Genomic DNA, 20,861 nt, shown 5'->3' on the forward strand with positions numbered 1-20,861 from the left:
AACAGATACATCTACATATGAAAATCTCTCAAATTTTGAGATTGGAAACAAAAATGCAGAAATTTGAAACAACCACATGAAATTTTTGGGTGAAGAACATAATGTAATGGAGATTAGTATGTTGAGAAGATGTTTTATTTTCTCAAAAAGTATTGCTTTATCTATCATTTTTAACGTGTGAACATTTGAAGGTTGTTTCTTTCAGGTGGTCCACAATGGTAAAGTTTGAGACAGGAATATTTTACAAGTGTAGTACATCTTTGACTCTTAATTTCATTTCACTTTCTATTTCTAACTAATCACACTTCAGTATCAATATTATATTACTATCTTGTTAACCTGTCCCACATGTTCAGAAATTTTAAAATATAAATGTTGTGTTCAAAAACAATCATTTTATATCTCTTAATTAACATGTGCCCTTAATTAAATATTATTCATGCAAAGAAAACAAACAAAAGCCATACATACTTAAATTATTATCAATTTCACAAACCCATTTTTTATTTCGTCAAAATGTTGTGGAGCAAGTGTTTGTGTTTTGTTATTAGGGAATCAAATCAATTGCTTATATGAATATAAACATGGAGCAAGCTTCATTTCTTTTTTGGGCTATTTTGGTGCTTCATTTGCTGCTTAAAGCTTCTTCCAATGAAGAAAGTAAGTGGTTATTTTAATTGTTTCATAAATGTTTCTATCTGTTAAATTTTGTGAAAATTCACCTATTTTGATATACTAGGTTGCCTTTTAGCTTTTTAATGTTACTGATCATATGTTGTGTTTGTTTGGTTCCACAATGGGAACTTCAGAACTTGAGTTTGCAACAGCCAGATTTTTTTACGTTTAATTTTTATTTTGGGAATCAGTTTTGAGCTTAAGAAACTATTTGCAGCTTTCACATTTTAACACCTTGCAACTTTTGGTAATTGTACACTCAAAATCAATTTTGAATGATCTAAGATATCCAAACAAAATAAATTCACAAAAATCACTTTTGCGCATCCAAACCACAAACCACTTTACATTTAACTCACTTTTAACTAAACAAAAACCACTTTACATTTAAATATTCTGTATCTGCTAATATTTTTGGTAGGAAGATAGGATCATATGATTGAAGAATTTTAGTAAATTTCAGATATAGTGATGGTGTTCTGCATCACTAGATTAGGTTGTTTCTTGATTGTTCAGTGGTTAGTGCTTAATCCCGAACCTAGGAAGTTCATAGATGAACATAATTGGTGATGATAATAATACTGTGACATAATCATAATAGAAGAATTCACCTTCTCCCACTCATGTTAATATAAGGATGTTCGCAACAGATGATGCTTCTTTTTAATAAAATGCCCTCAACTGAAGACTGCTTCTTTTTAGAACAGGTGATGCCCTGAATGCATTGAAGAACAGCTTGAATAATCCTCCTAACAATGTTTTTGACAATTGGGATACTACCCTTGTCAATCCTTGCACGTGGTTTCATGTTGGATGCAATGATGATAAAAAAGTGATCAGCGTGTAAGTTGATGATATTGTCATCTTTACCTGCAAGTTTATGAATGTTTGTCCAAATAATTTTAATTCTTTTTTGCATTTGGATAGGGATCTTGGAAATGCAAACCTTTCTGGTACACTGGTTTCACAACTTGGCGATCTCTCAAATTTACATAAATTGTAAGTTGTGAATTATGATATTGTTGAGTAAATTTGACTGGTTCTGAGTATATTAAGCTTAACCTTATTTCTTGATTGATATGTTTGTATTTTCTTTCACGTTGCTTGCTTTATATGATCTTATAAGCAGTAGTTCTATATTAAGTTGCCATGCATCAAACTCTTTATCTTCCTCATTCTATTTCCCTTCACTTCTCCGCCATCCCCCGAAATAAGATGGTTCACTCACATTTCTTTTTTGTTTTTTTTAGACTAAGCTCTTATTCATGGCCATCCCCCGAAACTTTTGATATCTTCATAAGCTTTACTTAATATCATCTCGGTTTTAGAGATGGTTGTCAAAGTATCTCAAGCAAAGATTATAATTTTCATTATAAGAGGCCATCTATTTCGATTCCTCTGGTTGAGTTCACAAAATATCAGTTTAATGCAAATAATGTGAATTTGATTTGTAACCTTTCAATTATTTGGACTTTTTTGTTTGCATAAATCTGAACTTTCTTCCCTTTTCAACGGCAGGGAACTTTTTAATAATAATATAACAGGAAAAATCCCAGAAGAGCTAGGAAAATTGACAAACTTGGAGAGCTTGGATCTTTACTTGAACAATTTAAGTGGTACCATACCGAATACATTGGGAAACCTTCAAAAACTAAAATTCCTGTATGACTTACTTTCCTTATTTTGATATGCAATATTAGACATATGTTCAACATCCATAGTTTTTGCTTCTGGATGCAAAATGTGGTAGATATTGTCGCTTCTACACCATTACTATTTCATTTCCAGAAAGCTGCAATATACAAAAACCCATGGCGAAAAAATATAATTCTGCATAGTGCAACGCTATCTTACCTGTGCACCATAGAATTACCTATGCCTTGACAGAGAGAATTTCCATTTTTGACAATTTCACTTTGCTTAGTAAAATTTTGTTATCTGCCCTTTTTTTATGCATTTGATAACTAGTTACCTATGAATATTTATTACTCTATTTTATGTATGTTGCTCTTCAAAATAGGCGTCTCAATAATAACAGCTTGACTGGAGGCATTCCCATTTCTTTGGCAAAGGTTACTACGCTGCAAGTTCTGTGAGTGTTACTACTTTATTTAGATTCCCTGTTAGTTAAAGTCAAAGTAGAATTTTTATTTAAGAAATCAAAGTTGATTCTTATTTATACTAGAATAATATATTTCCATGTGTAAATTAACACAACGGCCATCTTGGAATATAGTGATCTCTCAAGCAACAATCTAGAAGGAGATGTCCCCAAGAGTGGTTCGTTTTTATTATTTACTCCTGCTAGGTCGGTGCAAATAATTATGTTCGTATCTATGTCTTATTATTGACAGATGACCTGAAATTTTTCTAATGCCATGTGTTCCACTTTGCAGTTATCTGCATACTAAATTGAACACATCATTAATCATCCCTGCACCACTTTCTCCACCGTCACCAGCTTCTTCAGGTTCATCGATGTCTGTTTTCTATGGACGACAATTTTAAATTGTTAAAGAATAACTTGAACTGAAAGCCTCAACACAGAATATAACTCTAGCTTACTCAAAAATCTCTTGAATGGAAAACAAACACAACTCTTTTATTTTTCCCCAATCAATCACAATATATTTTTTGAATGGAGTTATAATTTCTAATGTTATTGTTAATCCTTTTTTCAGCTAGCAGTGATACTGGAGCTATTGCTGGAGGAGTTGCTGCTGGTGCGGCTCTGCTGTTTGCAGCCCCTGCAATTGCACTTGTTTTTTGGCAAAAAAGAAAACCACAGGATCATTTCTTTGACGTTCCTGGTTAGTTAAGTAACAGAAAAGATGGTACATATGCTGATAAATGCTGCATTTTATAGTTATTACTGGTGAACCAACATTTTGTTTGTCTTTTACCGGCAGCTGAGGAGGATCCTGAAGTTCACCTTGGTCAGCTTAAAAGGTTTTCGCTGCGTGAGCTGCTAGTAGCAACAGATAACTTCAGCAACGAAAACATTCTAGGTAGAGGTGGATTCGGAAAGGTTTACAAAGGACGCTTAGCTGACGGTACTCTTGTAGCAGTAAAAAGACTTAAAGAGGAACGCGCACAAGGTGGGGAGCTGCAATTCCAGACAGAAGTGGAAATAATCAGCATGGCTGTGCATCGTAATTTGCTTCGGCTTCGTGGTTTTTGCATGACATCCACCGAACGTTTGCTCGTGTATCCTTTAATGGTTAATGGAAGTGTAGCATCAAGTTTACGAGGTGCCACCATTAGTTCAGTATTTGAATTGATTTTATTTATTCATAATTTACTTTCATTCCTTGTGTGTAAATCTCTTCTCTCATATCTTTTATGGTAGAAATGCTATAAGTGTTGGTGTTCAATGTAAAATCTGTTTCTGGTTTATTTTGGTCTACCATTGAAAAAATAACAATTGGAACTTTCTAGCTATTAGCTGGCATCTACGTAAATACAACCATGAAAATTCTTAAACAGCTCAAATTTTCAAATGCAAATGAATGCTCTACTATTAATGTTGAATTTCAAAATTTCCAGTTTCATATTATAACTCCTCTATGTATCTTAATATTTAATTGTGTTATTATAGAACGTAATGACTCTCAGCCGCCGCTTGAGTGGCCAATGCGGAAGAATATTGCGCTGGGAGCTGCCAGGGGGCTTGCTTACTTGCATGATCATTGTGACCCTAAGATTATTCATCGTGATGTGAAAGCAGCGAATATATTGTTGGATGAGGAATTTGAAGCAGTTGTTGGAGATTTCGGTTTAGCAAAGCTTATGGCTTACAAAGATACCCATGTCACTACTGCTGTTCGAGGTACACTTGGGCATATACCCCCTGAGTACCTGTCAACCGGAAAGTCTTCAGAAAAGACTGATGTTTTTGGATATGGCACGATGCTTCTAGAACTGACAACTGGAAAGAGGGCTTTTGATCTAGCACGTCTTGCCGGTGATGATGATGTGATGTTGCATGACTGGGTAGGTTTTCAATTACCTTTACACATATCGTTAGTTTTCGGTTAAAATGTGCCTCCAACACCGTAGCATGAATTAATCTCTTCATAATGTTCTATACTCAAGCATCATTATTTAGTGTATCATTATCCTTTGCTGAATGATAAGTAAAGGTTAATAAATATTGTGTATGATGCATCACCAATTGCACTTGTGCATGTTAGAATTAGCCATAATGTAATATCAACACCAATGACTAATCATTGCTGTCAACCGTGTGACGTTATTTTGAATCCAGGTTAAAGGACATCTCATAGACAAAAAGTTGGAAACACTGGTAGATGCGGAGTTAAAGGGAAATTACGATGATGAAGAGATAGAAAAGCTAATTCAAGTTGCTTTAATATGCACACAAGGGTCCCCTATGGAAAGGCCTAAGATGTCTGAGGTGGTTAGAATGCTAGAAGGCGATGGTTTGGCAGAAAAATGGGAGCAATGGCAAAAAGAAGAGACGTACCGACAAGATTTTAACAACAACCACATGCATCACCCTAATGCAAATTGGATAGTAGTAGATTCAACTTCACATATTCAGCCAGATGAACTCTCAGGTCCTAGATGATCCTTTTAACATTCTATCATATGGACAAGTGAATATGTAATCCTTCCTCTGCCTGAACGAGATAAACTACATGATTTGTGTATAACTTGCATATAACTTTCTAGGTGGCATTTAGGGTGGGTGAGGGAAAGAGTTTCCTATGATGGAAAAGGCTGGTTTTTGAGGACAGCTGGAGGTTGTCACCTGTTGAGTCCAAACAAAAAAGAAAAACTTTAGCTTTTATATTTTAATATTGTCTATCATTTTACTGATTCACCACCCCTTTTATCATGACAGCATAAACTACTTTTACTAACAATTTATTTTTAATATACACCATCTTATTTTGTATCAGAATTCTTTTCTAACTCAAACATAAAACTGTAAGTTTGGTGAAGTTCTTCATAGGAAAACCCAGCAAAGCCAAAAAACCAAATACTCTCCTACTATTGTTTAAGGAAAGATTCTTTGAAAACATCAATTTTTCTTTCACTTGCTGAGAGAATTTTGACAATGGCTGTTGGAGAATTTCCTTCAAATTTGTTCAACCACACCCATCAGATCTAGAACAGCTATTGTTTTTAGTCAAAGAAATGTAAAGTTTTTCACAATATGTACGATTTACCCACTTAATATGTACAGTTAAAAAAGGTTATGGTTCTATTGATGTGGTGATTTTCTACATCTGTACATTTTCTTGTTGTTGTTTTTTAGATCTGAACTTTTAGTAAGAAAAATTGGTGGAGATGATGAAGATTCCATTGTAGAACACATGAAGATGAATAATTAATTTTTAATTAAAATTATGTTAAATTAAGTTGACATATCTCAATAATCTGAGTTTTTTTTTTTTTTTGGGACAAATCTTAGAAAGAAGAAGAAAAATTACAAGGGTGATGGTGAGCGGTCAAAACACAGTAAAGGAAGAAGAGGAAGCATGTTTTTTGTGTGAATACAATATTCATTTGATATTTAAATAAGTAAAAAGGGTAATTTAATTAGTTAAGGCAATTAAATTTTCTCACCAAAAAAGTAATTGAATTTAATTAGTCAGAGAATGATTTCCTTTTTCAAAAGAAGAACACCGTACCAAAAAAGTGAACAACAAGTTGCCAGTGTTTAATCTTACCCGTTGAATATTTTTATTATTATATCAATGGTTCAAATTTAACTTTCCTATAATGGGAAAATACTCTCATTTCCTAGGCTAAATGCCACCATCTCTTCTACTTGATCTTTTCTTTTGATCTTCTTGAAATTATCTTGTATGTTCAGGTTACATGTCCATTGATCAGGTTATGATTTTTTAAGAAAGCAGTTTGTAATTTTATTGGGTTGTCAAGTTGCAGGATAAAGTGTAGCACACAAGCAACCAACACTTTTGTCCTTGTATGTATGAGAGACTAGTATAGAGCTTCTATGAAAATATATGTAATTTTGTTTTTTTAGATTTGAAAATAAAGTAAATAGTACAGTACTTTAGGGGGTTGCTATGTTTTGTCTTCTAATAATGGTGGGCATTGCACTTTTTAATTATTTTTGTTTTGAAAAGTTTATGTGAATTGAGTTCTTAGACTCACCTGAGCCGAGACAGATCTTAGAACTTAAAAAACACTAATAGATATATTTACATATTATCTATTATGTTAACATCGGGGGTTGAACTCACGTCTTTCCGTGGTATAAGACTTTATTTTATAATAAATATGAGCCGATTTTTCAAGAATTGGTCACTTGGATTTTAGAAGCTTGAATCAACAAAGGGGTACATTTTGATGGATGTGGACCATTTAATTTCCTATTATCACTACTTTATAATAAAGTATTGCTTTATCTTTCCTAAAAAAAAAAAATAAAGTATTGCTTTATCTATCTTTTTTAACGTGTGAACGTTTTTTAAAGTTGCAAGCCAGACCGTTGGATTAAGTGAAGTCATAGGATCTTCTGGTGAGGTTGTCACATTGGAAGAGGAAAGTTTGAGAAAGAAAAAGTTGACTTGCGTAGTACATCTTTGACTCTCAATTTCATTTCACATTATTTCTAACTAACCACACTTCATTATCAATATTATATTACTATCTTGTTAACATGTCCTACATGTTCAACAATGATTTAATATTTCTTAATTAACATGTGTCCTAAATTAAATATTATTCATGCAAAGAAAACAAACAAAAGCCATACATACTTAAATAATGAACTTTACCAACCTATTTTTTGTTTGGTCAAAATGTTGTGGAGTTTGATGATGGGTTTCTTGTAGATCAAGAGAGAGAGGGTTTGTGTTTTGTTTTATGAATATAAACATGGAGCAAGTAGCTTCATCTTCTACAGTTTCCTTTCTTTTTTGGGCTATTTTGGTGCTTCATTTGTTGCTTAAAGCTTCTTCCAATGATGAAAGTAAGTGGTTATTTTAATTGTTTCATAAATGTTTCTATCTGTTAAATTGGTGAAAATTCACCTATTTTGATATGCTAGGTTGTCCTTTAGCTTTTTAGTGTTGCTCTGATCATATGTTATGTTTGTTTGGTTCCACAATGGGAACTTCAGAACATGAGTTTGCAACGGTCAAACGTGGTTTTGAGCTTAAGAAACTATTTGCAGCTTTCACATTTTATCACTTTGCAACTTTTGGTAATTATACACACAAAATCAATTTTGAATGATCTAAACTATCCAAACAAAATGAATTCGCAAAAATCACTTTTGCGCATCCAAACACAAACCACTTTTCATTTAACTCACTTTTAACTAAAATCAAGGATGTTTGACAGCCTATACTGTATAGAAGACTTCATAATAGAAGAATTCACCTCCTCCCACTCATGTTAATATTAACGATGTTTGCAACTAAAGATTGTTTCTTTTTAGAACAGGTGATGCCCTTTTTGCATTCAGGAACAACTTAAATGATCCTAACAATGCTCTTCAAAGTTGGGATGCTACCCTTGTCAATCCCTGCACGTGGTTTCATATTACATGCAGTGGTGGTAGAGTAATCCGGGTGTAAGTCGTTATGTCATTTTTACCTGTGATTTTATGAATCTTTGTCAATGTAATGAACTGTTTATTATTATTATATTTTTTTATATTTTTTTTTTGTATTTGGACAGTGATCTTGCAAATGAAAACCTTTCTGGTAATCTGGTTTCAAATCTTGGTGTTCTCTCAAATTTGGAGTACTTGTAAGTTGTGAATCAGATATGATATTGTTGAGTGAATTTGACTGTTTTTTTAGCAGATTAAGCTCAACCTTGCACAAATCTGAATTTTCTTCCCTTTTCAATGGAAGGGAACTTTATAATAATAAGATAACAGGAACTATCCCGGAAGAGCTAGGAAATTTGACAAACTTGGAGAGCTTGGATCTTTACTTGAACAATATAAGTGGTACCATACCGAATACATTGGGCAACCTTCAAAAACTCCGCTTCCTGTATGACATACTTTCGTTATTCTCATATCTTTGATCTGCAAAATTTATTTATGTTGATTTCAATTTTTTTCTACCTTTACCCTGTTCAATATACATTTTTGTGTGTTTTCCGATGCAAAATGTAGTAGATTTTGGAGCCTCTTCAACATGACCATTACACTTATAGCAAAGCTGCAATATACAAAAGTGCATGCTTAAAAAAGTAGTCCTATTTTCATTATCGCTGCTGCTCGTTATTATTATGTGATGCAATAGTGTGATTAGATGCCAATTGAATGAAATATTTAAGGTATTTCTAATATTTAGTAAATACATAAAGCTACTGACCAAGATGGCGGGATTGGGTCTTATGTCAAGATGAAATTTTATTTAGGGTCAACTAATATTGCAGTTTTCCTCCCTTGAATATGATGAAAGAAATCTTAACAGTGTCTGTTACATGTTTTTTGATTAATTCAATCTCTCTCTCTCTCTCTCTCTCTCTCAGGGATTTAACTAATTCAACGTAATAATTGTTTATTTATACACATACTAATGCACTGAGGGGGTGGTGAAGGCTGCTTGAAGCTTCTTCAAGTTTCTGATTTGATTGGTTTATAGTAAAGCTTGTTTTAGCATGGCTATATCTGTTTTTTTTAAACAAGTAACCTCGATTAGATGTGATAATCCAACACTCTACCACCACACATTTCAAAGAATTAAATCTATGAGCCTGATGGTATTTCTAAAGATCTGTTTATAATATCTGAAATATCTTATGATATATTGCGCCCAATTGTTTGCATGTTCTTTCCATGCATATTTTCTTCTTTTCCTTTTTTTTTTTTTTTGCATTAAAGGGGGATTTTCTCTACCTAATGTGTAAAAATTTCTAATATGATTATCTTATTCATTCATTTACTTGGAACTAAAATTAAAGGGGAGTTTTTATTCATTTGATAACTAGTTACCTATGATGTTTTATTACTCTATTTTATTTATGTTGCTCTCCAAAATAGGCGTCTCAATAATAACAGCTTGACTGGAGTCATTCCCATTTCTTTGACAAATGTTACTACGCTGCAAGTTCTGTGAGTGTTACTCCTTTATTTAGATTTCTTATGAGTTATAGTAGAATCATATATTTCCATGTATAAACTGACACAACGGCCATCTTGGAATACAGTGATGTCTCTAACAATAATCTAGAAGGGGATTTCCCAGTGAATGGTTCATTTTCATTATTTACCCCTATCAGGTCTGTGCAAATAATTATGTTCAAATCTATGTCTTATTGTTGACAGATGACCTGAAACTTTGCTAATGCTCTGTGTTCCACTTTACAGTTATCATAATAATCCTCGCATCAAACAACCAAAAAACATTCCAGTGCCTCTTTCTCCACCATCACCAGCTTCTTCAGGTTCATTGACGTCTGTTTTTTTGTTGACAGTCATTTTTAAATTGTTAAAGAATTACTTGCACTGAAAGCTTTGATTCAGAATATTAACTCTAGCTTGCTCATAACTCTCTTGAATTGTAACCGAACTCAGCTTTTTTTAGAATGTTTAATTTTAAGATGGGATAAAAAAACCAAACTAGGTATTTAAAATTAAGCAAGGGGTTATTGTGAAAAAACCACTTGACCTAAAAGCTTGAGTTGTTAAGCAAGGGCTAAGGGTGATTTTTCTAGAGGTCATTAAAGTTAAGGCCATGTCAAACCAGTATTTTATATTTCTTGTACTTTGCCATTGTTTTGAAACTGTACATTAAATCTTAAGCCCCTTTTCCCCCAGAGAACAAAGAGAAAAGATTTGATAAATGATAGACATTGACTATATTGTTTTTTCCAAATGTTAATTCCGTAATCATGGAAAAGAATGGACTGATTTTTGAGAAGTGATCTTTGAACGCAGACAACTTTAGTTCCTCTAGCTTTGCTGCATTTCCTTCATGCTTACATATTCTCGATGTTGCTGTGCCTCATGGTTAAATTTAGAGGAAAACATAATTGTATTGAACTTTGAGATTTTTGTTTTCAATCAATCACAGTCTATTTTTTAATAGAGTTATTGTTTCTAATTAAACTGTTAATCCTTTTTACAGGTAGCTCGAATACTGGAGCTATTGCTGGAGGAGTTGCTGCTGCTGCTGCTCTGTTGTTTGCAGCCCCTGCAATTGCACTTGCTTACTGGAAAAAAAGAAAACCGCAGGATCATTTCTTTGACGTTCCTGGTCAGTTAAATAACAGAAAAGATTGTATACATGCTGATAGACGCTGCATTTTAAAGTTTTTACTTATGAACCAACATTTTGTCTGTCTTTTACCGGCAGCTGAGGAGGATCCTGAAGTTCACCTTGGTCAGCTTAAAAGGTTTTCGCTACATGAGCTGCTAGTAGCAACAGATCACTTCAGCAATGAAAACATTATAGGTAAAGGAGGATTCGCAAAGGTGTATAAAGGACGCTTAGCTGATGGAACTCTTGTAGCAGTAAAAAGACTTAAAGAGGAACGTTCAAAGGGCGGGGAGCTGCAATTTCAGACAGAAGTAGAAATGATCGGCATGGCTGTGCATCGTAATTTGCTTCGTCTTCGTGGTTTTTGCGTAACATCTACTGAACGTTTGCTTGTGTATCCTTTAATGGCTAATGGAAGTGTAGCATCGTGTTTACGAGGTATCTCTATTAGTTCAGCATTTGAGTTGTTTTTATTTATTCATAATTTTCTTTCCTTCCTTGTGGATAAATATTCTCTCATATACCCTTTTCTGTTAGACATGCTATAAGTGTTGGTGTTCCATGTCTAATCTATTTCTGGTTAATTTTGGTTCATCATTGAAAACATAACAATTAGTATTTCCTAACTATTAGCTGGCAGTTACGCAAATACAGACATGAAAATTATTAAGTAACCTCAAATTTTCAAATGCAAATGAATGCCTGCTCTACTGTTAAATTCCAAAATTTGCAGTTTCATATTATAACTGCATCTATGTATATTGATTGTGTTTTTGTAGAACGTAATGACTCTCAACCGCCGCTTGACTGGCCAATGCGGAAGAATATTGCGCTAGGAGCTGCCAGGGGGCTTGCTTACTTGCATGATCATTGTGACCCTAAGATTATTCATCGTGATGTGAAAGCTGCAAATATATTGTTGGATGATGAATTTGTAGCAGTTGTTGGAGATTTCGGTTTAGCAAGGCTTATGGCTTACAAAGATACCCATGTCACTACTGCTGTTCAAGGTACACTTGGGCATATACCACCTGAGTACCTGTCAACCGGAAAGTCTTCAGAAAAGACTGATGTTTTTGGATATGGTACGATGCTTCTTGAACTGACAACTGGACAGAGGGCTTTTGACCTAGCACGTCTTGCCGGTGATGATGATGTGATGTTGCTTGATTGGGTAGGTTTTCAATCACCTTTTATACATGTCATTAGTTTTTGGTTAAATTCTGCCTCCAACACAGTAGCATGAATTGATCTCTTCATACTGTTCTATACACTCAACATTTATTATGTAGTTTATCATTATTCCTTGATGAATCGTAGAAAAAAGTTAATAAATATTGTGCATGATGCAACACCCATTGCGCTTGTGCATGTTAGAATTAGCCATAATATAACATCAACACCAATGACTAATCATTGTTGTCAACTGTCTGACATTACTTTGAATTCAGGTTAAAGGACTTCTCCAAGACAAGAAATTGGAAACACTTGTTGATGCAGAGCTAAAGGGAAATTATGATCATGAAGAGATAGAAAAGCTAATCCAAGTTGCTTTACTATGCACACAAGGGTCCCCTATGGAAAGGCCTAAGATGTCTGAGGTTGTTAGAATGCTAGAAGGTGATGGTTTGTCCGAAAAATGGGAGCAATGGCAGAAAGAGGAGACGAACCGACGGGATTTTAACAACAACCACATGCATCACTTTAATACAAATTGGATAGTAGTAGACTCAACTTCACATATTCAGGCAGATGAACTCTCGGGTCCTAGATGATCCCTTTGAAGATTCTATCATATTCACTAGTCAATACACAATCCGTCCTCTGCGTGAAAAATGGGAGCAATGGCAGAAAGAAGAGATGCATCGACAAGATTTTAACAACAACCGCATGCATCACCCTAATGCAAATTGGATATAGACTGTATGTATGAGAGAAACTAGACTAGTATAGAACTTTTATGGAAATATATGCAATTTTATTTATCGTTTTCAGATGGTAAGTAATTATTGTTGGAAATAATGGTTGGCATTGCACTTTCTCTGCAAATATATATATGTTTGGAAGATAATAGAATCTGTTTTTTCAATTTCTCTTTGGAATCTCTCACGTATATTTCTGTGTACAATCTTATTAAAATTGAAATCTTCTACATATTAATATGAGAAATATTTTAACTGTGCATGACACGAGTTTGAAGTGTAAAACTAATTTTGAAATAAAACTGAAATGCTAAAGCATCAACATAAAAAGAATGAAAAGAGCAATTGAAGGACATTTTTTTTATACTAGTGTTGTTTCCCATATTAAAAATAAACATTACAGTTGATATTTTAGAAAAAAAGTTTGGATGATTTTAGTACCGAATTTCACCAAGTCAGTGCATGTTTCAAGGCTCAAAGAGTGTTAATAGATATATTTAAAGATTATTCGTCAATCAAACTCTTTCGTTAGAAGTTGAATCCATGCTCCTACGTAGTGTTAGAACTTTGAATCTCTCATCTTCATTTCACTTTCTATTTCTAAACTAATCACACTTCATTATCAATATTATATTACTATCTTGTTTACCTACATGTTAAGAAATTTTAAAATATAAATGTTGTGTTCAAAAACAATCATTTTTTTATTATTCATGCAAAGAAAATAAACAAAAGTCATACTATATAAATTATCAACTTCACTAACCCATTTTTTGTTTGGTCTAAATGTTGTGGAGTTTGATAATGGGTTTCTTGTAGATCAAGAGACATAGAGGGTTTTTGTTTTGTTATCAACTCAAATGCTTCTGAATAAATAAACATGGAGAGAGTGACTCCATCTTCTAATAAAGCTTCCTTTCTTTTAAGTACAACTTTGGTTCTTCATTTGCTGCTTCAAGCTTCTTCCAATGAAGAAAGTAAGTGGTTATTTTAATTGTATGATAATTGTTATTATCTGTCAAATAAGTGAAAATTCACCTATTATTTGATATACTAGGTTGCCCTTCAGCTTTATTGTTATTGGTCACATGTTATGTTTGTTTGGTTCCACAATGGAAACTTCCATACTTGAGTTTCCAAGGTCAAACATGGTTTGTCCATATTTTTTTATGTTTAGTTTTTATTTTGAGAATCAGTTTTGAGCTTAAGCAACTATTTGTAGGCTGTAGTTTTCACGTTGAAGCGAAATCAATTTTAACACTTTGCAAATTTTTAAACACATGTTAAACTTCAAACTACTTTTGGTAATTATACACAGAACTCCAATTTTGATCTGAAATATCCAAATGGCTTTTCAATATGGTTTGTTAATTGTTATTATAGTATTCGCTGGCTTAGTATTTAGGTGTATGCTACTAAGGCTGACTAGTGAATGTAACACTTTTTCGCATTCCACCCTGAAGATTGCTTCGTTTTAGCACAGGTGATATGCTTATTGCATTCAAGAGCAACTTAAATGATCCTAACAATGCTCTTGAAAGTTGGGATTCTACCCTTCTCAATCCCTGCACATGGTTTCATGTTACATGCAGCGGTGATAGAGTAATCCGTGTGTAAGTTGTTATGTCATTTTTATCAGTGATTTTATGAATTTTGTCAACGTAATGAATTGTTTATTATTATTATTATTATTATTTTTGTTGTATTTGGACAGCGATCTTGGAAATGCAAACCTTTCTGGAATACTGGTTTCAAGCCTAGGGGGTCTCTCAAATTTGCAGTACTTGTAAGTTGTGAATCAGATATGATATTGTTGAGTAAATTTGACTGTTTCTGAGCAGATTAAGCTCAGCCTTGCATAAATCTGAATTTTCTTCCCTTTTCAATGGAAGGGGACTTTATAATAATAATATAACAGGAACAATCCCAGAAGAGCTAGGAAATTTAACAAACTTGGGAAGCTTGGATCTTTACTTGAACAATTTAACCGGTACCATACCAAATACATTCGGCAAGCTTCAAAAACTAAGTTTCCTGTATGACATACTTTCATTATTCTCATATCTTTGATCTGCAAAAAAATTATGTTGGTTTCAATTTTTTTCTACCTTTACCTTGTTCACCATCCTTTTTTGTGTGTTTTCCAATGCAAAACGTAGTAAGTTTTGTAGCCTCTACAACATTACCATTACACTTTAATCAAATCTGCAATATACAAAAGTGCATGCTTAAAAAAGTAGTCCTATTTTCATTATCACTGCTGCTGGTTATTACTATTATGTGATGCCATAGTGCGATTGTATGCCAATTGAATGAAATATTTAAGGTATTTCTAATTTTTAGTAAATACGTAAAGCTACTGACCAAAATGGCGGAGTTGGGCCTTATGTCAAGATGAAACTTTATTTTGGGTCAACTAATACTGCAGGGTTTCCTCCCTTGAATATGATGAAAGAAATCTGAACAGTATCTGTTACATGTTTTGATTAACTTAGTCTCTCTCTATCAGAGATTTAACTAATTCAACGAAATAATTGTTTACTTATATACATATTAATGCACTAAGGGGGTGGTGACTGGTGAAGGCGACTTGAAGTTTCGTCAAGTTTCTGATTTGACCGGTTTATTATAGTAAAGCTTGATTTAGCATGCCATATTTGTTTTTTTTTTTTAAATCAAATAATCTTGATTAGACGTGATAATCCAACACTCTACAACTGTGCGTTTCAAAGAATTAATGCTGAGCCTGATGGTATTTCTAAAGGACCTTTTTTAATATCTTATGACATATTGATGTTATGTTATAGCATCACAGTTTATCTTATAGAATCAGTTTCATATATTCTACCAAGACTTGCACCCAATTGTTTGCGTGTTCTTTCCGTGCATTTTTTCTTTTTTGCGTTAAAGGGGATTTTCTCTACCTGATGTGTAAATATTTCTAATATGAATATCTTATTCATTCATTTACTTGGAACTAAAACTTAAATTTAGGAATGTATCAGTTATACCTTGGGATAGTTTTATGGTGCACAAGTGACATTGGTGTTGCATCATGCACAATTTTGTTTCTACCATTGAATTATTAAGTTCCAGCGTTAGATCAAGTGAGATATATGGGACTTATTGATCCAATGATGGAAAAGAAATTTGTGCATGGTGCAACACTCTTCTGTGCACCATAGAATTAGCCTATGACTTGAGTGAAATGTAATTTCCATTTTTGACAATTTCACTTTGAATGGTAAAATTTGTTATCTACCCTTCTTTTTTATTCATTTGATCGTTATTTATTACTCTACTTTATTCATCTTGCGCTCCAAAATAGGCGTCTCAACAATAACAGCTTGACTGGAGTCATTCCCATTTCTTTGACAAATGTTACTACGCTGCAAGTTCTGTGAGTAATAGTAGAATCATAGATTTCCTATGAGTTATAGTAGAATCATATATTTCCATGTGTAAATTGACACAACGGCCATCTTGGAATACAGTGATGTCTCAAACAATAATCTAGAAGGGGATTTCCCGGTGAATGGTTCATTTTCAATATTTACCCCTATCAGGTCAGGGCAAATAGTTATGTTCATATCTATGTCTTATTGTTGACAGATAGCCTGAAACTTCGCTAATGCCTTGTGTTCCACTTTACAGTTATCATAATAATCCTCGCATGAAACAACAAAAAATCATTACAGTGCCACTTTCTCCATCATCACCAGCTTCTTCAGGTTCATTGACGTCATTTTTTTGTTGACAATGATTTTAAATTGTTAAAGAATTACTTGGACTGAAATCTTTGATTCAGAATATTAACTCTAGCTTTGCTCATAACACTCTTTTATTGAAACCAAACTTAACTTCATTTTTTTTGCGAAAGTTTCATTTTAAGACGGAATAAAACAACCAAACCAGGTCAACTTGCTATAGATGTCATGTGAAAAAATCACTTGACCTAAAAGTTTGAGTTATTACTCAAAGGCTAAGGATGGTTTTTCTAGAGGTCATTAATTTAAGGCCATGTCAAACAAGTATTCCATTTTTCTTGCACTTTGCTATTGTTTCAATTCTGACTCTAACCTCTCACTTACCTAGCATTATTTCTTTTGCCCCTTCTCTGTTGGAAATTGATATTTTTCTAGTTCAATAATTATTTTTGTGCAGTTGTTTATTTTATAATTAGATTATTGTTGCTTGTTTAGTAAGTAAAGAAGTCCCTAGATAATGATGACTAGTGTTTAAAATAGATTTACTGCAGAGTTTTATTTTCAATTTTACAAGAAAGCTTATGGCTTGGCTCTATATATTTGTAGTGTATGCTTCAGTTTAATGTATCAAAGTATCTTAGATTTTTTTTTTACTTTGTTCTCTAAAACTTTATTGTCTTTTCAGTCTTTCTGGTTTTTCTTCTTTCTTCTCCACCATTTTCACCTTAAGGTCCTTTTTTCTACGTTTTCCCCCAAAGAACAAAGAGAAAAGATTTGGCAAATGATAGTCATTGACTATATTTCTTTTTCCGAATTTTAATACTGTAATTATGGGAAAGGATGGACTGATTTTTGAGAAGTGGCCTCTAAAAGCAGACGACTTTAGTTTCCAATCAGTCACAATCTATTTTTTTTTAATAGTGTTATAATTTTTAATTAAACTGTTAATCCTTTTCTCAGGTAGCATTAATACCGGAGCTATTGCTGGAGGAGTTGCTGCTGCTGCTGCTCTGTTGTTTGCTGCCCCTGCAATTGCAATTGCTTATTGGCAAAAAAGAAAACAACAGGATCATTTCTTTGACGTTCCTGGTTAGTCAAATATCATAAAACAAGATTATACATGCTGATCAATGCTGCATTATATATTTATGACTGATGAACCAACATTTTGTCTGTCTTTTACCTGCAGCTGAGGAGGATCCTGAAGTTCACCTTGGTCAGCTTAAAAGGTTTTCGCTACGTGAGCTGCTAGTAGCAACAGATAACTTCAGCAACGAAAACATTATAGGTAAAGGCGGATTCGCAAAGGTTTATAAAGGACGCTTAGCTGATGGCACTCTTGTAGCAGTAAAAAGACTCAGAGAGGAACGCACACGTGGTGGGGAACAGGGTGGGGAGCTGCAATTTCAGACAGAAGTTGAAATGATCGGCATGGCTGTGCATCGTAATTTGCTTTGTCTTCGTGGTTTTTGTGTGACATCTACTGAACGTTTGCTTGTGTATCCTTTAATGGCTAATGGAAGTTTAGCGTCGTGCTTACAAGGTGCCACTATTGGTTCAGCATCTGAATTGTTTTTTATTTATTCATAATTTACTTTCCTTCCTTGTGTATTTTTCTCTCTCATATACCGTTTTCGGTATAAATCTTTTCTCTCATATTTCCTTTTCTGGTAGAAATGCTAGTTCAATGCCAAATCTGTTTCTGGTTTATTTTGATTTATCATTGAAAAAATAATAATTAGTATTTCCTACCTATTTGCTGAAGGTTACGCAAATACAAACATGAAAATTCTTAAGTACCTCAAATTTTCAAATGCAAATGAGTGCTCGGCTATTACTGTTGAATTTCAAAATTTGCAGTTTCATATTATAACTCCATCTATGTATATTCTTTTTGTTGTTGTAGAACGTAATGCCTCTCAACCGCCACTTGATTGGCCAATGAGGAAGAATATTGGGCTGGGAGCTGCCAAGGGGCTGGCTTACTTGCATGATCATTGTGATCCTAAGGTTATTCATCGTGATGTGAAAGCAGCGAATATATTGTTGGATGAGGAATTTGAAGCAGTTGTTGGAGATTTCGGTTTAGCAAAGCTTATGGCTTACAAAGATACCCATGTCACTACTGCTGTTCAAGGTACACTTGGGTATATAGCACCCGAGTACCTGTCAACAGGAAAGTCTTCAGAAAAGACTGATGTTTATGGATATGGTATGATGCTTTTTGAACTAATAACTGGACAGAGTGCTTATGTTCTACGAGGTCTTGCCAAAGATGATGATGATGCGATGTTGCAAGATTGGGTAGGTTTTAAATTATCTTTATACATGTCATTAATACGTAACAATTTTTGTTAACCGTGTATTTACCGTCATTTTTGGTTGAATTCTGCTTCCAACACCGTGGCATGCATTAATCTCTTCACAATGTTCTATATGCTCAGGCATGCATTAATACTTGACATTTTGTTTTTATTCATGATAACAGTCCCTATTCCCTTCATCAACTACCAAAACTTTACCTTGTATTAATTTAAAAGGGAGGGTTACTATTTGTTAAAATTGCATTATGTTTTGGTCCTCGGTGTTATATGGGACGGAGTGTTGGAAGGTAAAGAACCAACAAGAATAAAATAAGTGTAGCGGAGATGAGGATGTTGTGTTGGATGTGTGCTAGGACTAATAGAATTAGAAATTACAGTACTACATTAGATAGAGTTAGGGTAGCACCTATCCTAGAAAAGATGGTGGAAACTCGGCTTAGGTAGTTTGGACGTGTAGAGATAAGATCTCTAGATTTTGAAGTAAGAAGAGTAAACAAGATGAAGAGAAGTCAAATCACTAAAGGTAGATGAAGACCTAGAAAAACTTGGTCATTGTTGCATTGCATAGGCTATAACGTAATATCAAAACCAACGACGAATCATAGGCGGAAACTGTTTGACATTGTTTTGAATCCAGGTTAAAGGACTTCTCATAGACAAGAAGTTGGAAACACTGGTGGATGCAAAATTAAAGGGAAATAATGATGAGGTAGAGAAGTTAATCCAAGAGGTAGAGAAGTTAATCCAAGTGGCTTTACTATGCACACAATTTTCACCTATGGAAAGACCAAAAATGTCTGAGGTGGTGAGAATGCTTGAAGGCGATGGTTTGGCTGAAAAATGGGAGCAATGGCAGAAAGAGGAGACGTACCGACAAGATTTTAACAAAAACCACATGCATCACCTTAATGCAAATTGGATAGTAGATTCAACTTCACATACCCAAGTAGATTCAACTTCACATATCCAAGTAGATTCAACTTCACATATCGAGCCAGATGAACTATCAGGTCCTAGATGATCCGTTTGAAGATTCTGTCACATCCACTAGTGAATACACAATCCTTCTTCCTCTGCCTGAAAGAGATAAACTTTCATGATTTGTGCAGATGCTTTTCACCATCTCTTCTACTTAATCTTTTCTTTTTAATCTTCTTGAAATTATCATGTATGTTCAGGTTACATGTCCATTGATCAGGTTATGATTTTTTAAGACAGAAGTTTGCAAGTTTTATTGCGTAGGGAACAAGCAACCAACACTTTTGTCATTGTGTGTATGAGAGAAACTAGTATAGAACTTTTATGGAAATATATGCAACTTTATTTATCATTCTCAGACAATAAGTAATTATTGTATTTCAGTATTTTTTTTCTTTCATGTGCAAATAAGTAGTACTTCAGGGGGGTTGCTGTGTTTATTCTTTTAGTAATGGTTGGCATTGCATTTTCTCTACAAATATATGTTTGGAATATAATGAAATCTGTTTTTCAATTTCTCTTTGGAGTTATGGATTATGTTACACCAAACACTGCTAACAGCTTGATTCCAAATTAAATAATCGTATAATTATATGGAACCTCTCATTTCACAAGCTTGAACCTATTTTGGCAGTGTTGTGTCCTATAACTTTTTTCGGTTTTGTTAATTGAAAATTTAAATTAGGACAGGCACTACTTATGCAAGGTCGAAGAGAACTAGAAGTTTACAATGTAACTTATTTAGCTTACCAGTGAGAAATTTTTGAATCTGATCTCAAGATACATTTATTGGGAATAGGAGAATTCTTATCTTCTATGTTGATCCATACTAATGATATCCTATAATTTAACATATACTTGCTGTAACGTGTACTTTCTACACATAATTATTTCGACTAATCACTTTAGATAACTAAAAGTCTTTAAATAACTGACATCTCCCATATGTTTTTTCATACGCAGACCAAAGTCAAACGGTTAAACAACTAAAGTATATACCACCACATGTCTCACAAAGTTGTTGTGAACAAT

The 20,861-nt window shown here is 33.7% G+C and overlaps 3 protein-coding genes across 7 annotated transcripts; all 3 read left to right on the forward strand.

Annotated features, from left to right (window-relative positions):
* The first annotated feature begins 64 nt into the window (after positions 1-64).
* On the forward strand, positions 65-20,160 carry LOC11430748 (BRASSINOSTEROID INSENSITIVE 1-associated receptor kinase 1). Of its 5 annotated transcripts, XR_003009055.2 has the most exons (13): positions 65-660; positions 1,383-1,518; positions 1,603-1,674; positions 2,194-2,337; positions 2,696-2,767; positions 2,912-2,983; positions 3,072-3,145; positions 3,357-3,485; positions 3,585-3,926; positions 4,274-4,668; positions 4,943-5,370; positions 6,182-6,184; positions 19,961-20,160. XR_003009055.2 is itself a non-coding variant. In XM_003593109.4 (11 exons), exons 1-11 carry the CDS (start codon positions 573-575, stop codon positions 5,264-5,266), a joined length of 1,848 nt encoding a protein of 615 aa, XP_003593157.2. In that variant the 5' UTR covers positions 65-572; the 3' UTR covers positions 5,267-5,521. The 5 variants fall into 5 exon arrangements, 4 of the variants coding, with proteins under 4 accessions (XP_003593157.2, XP_024631527.1, XP_024631528.1 ...); XM_003593109.4 differs by lacking the exons at positions 6,182-6,184; positions 19,961-20,160 and having other exon boundaries at positions 4,943-5,521; XM_024775759.2 differs by lacking the exons at positions 2,912-2,983; positions 6,182-6,184; positions 19,961-20,160 and having other exon boundaries at positions 4,943-5,521.
* Positions 7,520-12,987, forward strand: LOC11428529 (BRASSINOSTEROID INSENSITIVE 1-associated receptor kinase 1). The gene is made up of 11 exons (XM_003593110.4): positions 7,520-7,645; positions 8,122-8,251; positions 8,359-8,430; positions 8,538-8,681; positions 9,680-9,751; positions 9,847-9,918; positions 10,007-10,083; positions 10,767-10,895; positions 10,995-11,336; positions 11,678-12,072; positions 12,350-12,987. Exons 1-11 carry the CDS (start codon positions 7,540-7,542, stop codon positions 12,671-12,673), a joined length of 1,863 nt encoding a protein of 620 aa, XP_003593158.1. The 5' UTR covers positions 7,520-7,539; the 3' UTR covers positions 12,674-12,987.
* Positions 13,701-20,160, forward strand: LOC11430344 (BRASSINOSTEROID INSENSITIVE 1-associated receptor kinase 1). The gene is made up of 11 exons (XM_003593111.4): positions 13,701-13,797; positions 14,304-14,433; positions 14,535-14,606; positions 14,713-14,856; positions 16,149-16,220; positions 16,315-16,386; positions 16,475-16,551; positions 17,488-17,616; positions 17,717-18,070; positions 18,434-18,831; positions 19,489-20,160. Exons 1-11 carry the CDS (start codon positions 13,701-13,703, stop codon positions 19,870-19,872), a joined length of 1,929 nt encoding a protein of 642 aa, XP_003593159.2. The 3' UTR covers positions 19,873-20,160.
* Positions 20,161-20,861: the final 701 nt, after the last annotated feature.

The sequence above is a fragment of the Medicago truncatula genome, chromosome 2 (assembly GCF_003473485.1).
Source record: "Medicago truncatula cultivar Jemalong A17 chromosome 2, MtrunA17r5.0-ANR, whole genome shotgun sequence".
In the NCBI taxonomy this organism is placed as follows: domain Eukaryota; kingdom Viridiplantae; phylum Streptophyta; class Magnoliopsida; order Fabales; family Fabaceae; genus Medicago; species Medicago truncatula.

Bases quoted from the DNA above. Each gene is read 5' to 3' on its own strand.
- LOC11428529 (XM_003593110.4), top strand. From the start codon at position 7,540: ATGAATATAAACATGGAGCAAGTAGCTTCATCTTCTACAGTTTCCTTT. The intron at 8,252-8,358 runs GTAAGTCGTTAT...GTATTTGGACAG, and splicing joins GGTGGTAGAGTAATCCGGGT to TGATCTTGCAAATGAAAACC. The intron at 12,073-12,349 runs GTAGGTTTTCAA...CTTTGAATTCAG, and splicing joins ATGTGATGTTGCTTGATTGG to GTTAAAGGACTTCTCCAAGA.
- LOC11430344 (XM_003593111.4), top strand. From the start codon at position 13,701: ATGGAGAGAGTGACTCCATCTTCTAATAAAGCTTCCTTTCTTTTAAGT. The intron at 16,387-16,474 runs GTCAGGGCAAAT...TCCACTTTACAG, and splicing joins TCAATATTTACCCCTATCAG to TTATCATAATAATCCTCGCA. The intron at 17,617-17,716 runs GTTAGTCAAATA...TTTTACCTGCAG, and splicing joins TCATTTCTTTGACGTTCCTG to CTGAGGAGGATCCTGAAGTT.
- LOC11430748 (XM_003593109.4), top strand. From the start codon at position 573: ATGAATATAAACATGGAGCAAGCTTCATTTCTTTTTTGGGCTATTTTG. The intron at 661-1,382 runs GTAAGTGGTTAT...TTTTTAGAACAG, and splicing joins AGCTTCTTCCAATGAAGAAA to GTGATGCCCTGAATGCATTG. The intron at 1,519-1,602 runs GTAAGTTGATGA...GCATTTGGATAG, and splicing joins GATAAAAAAGTGATCAGCGT to GGATCTTGGAAATGCAAACC.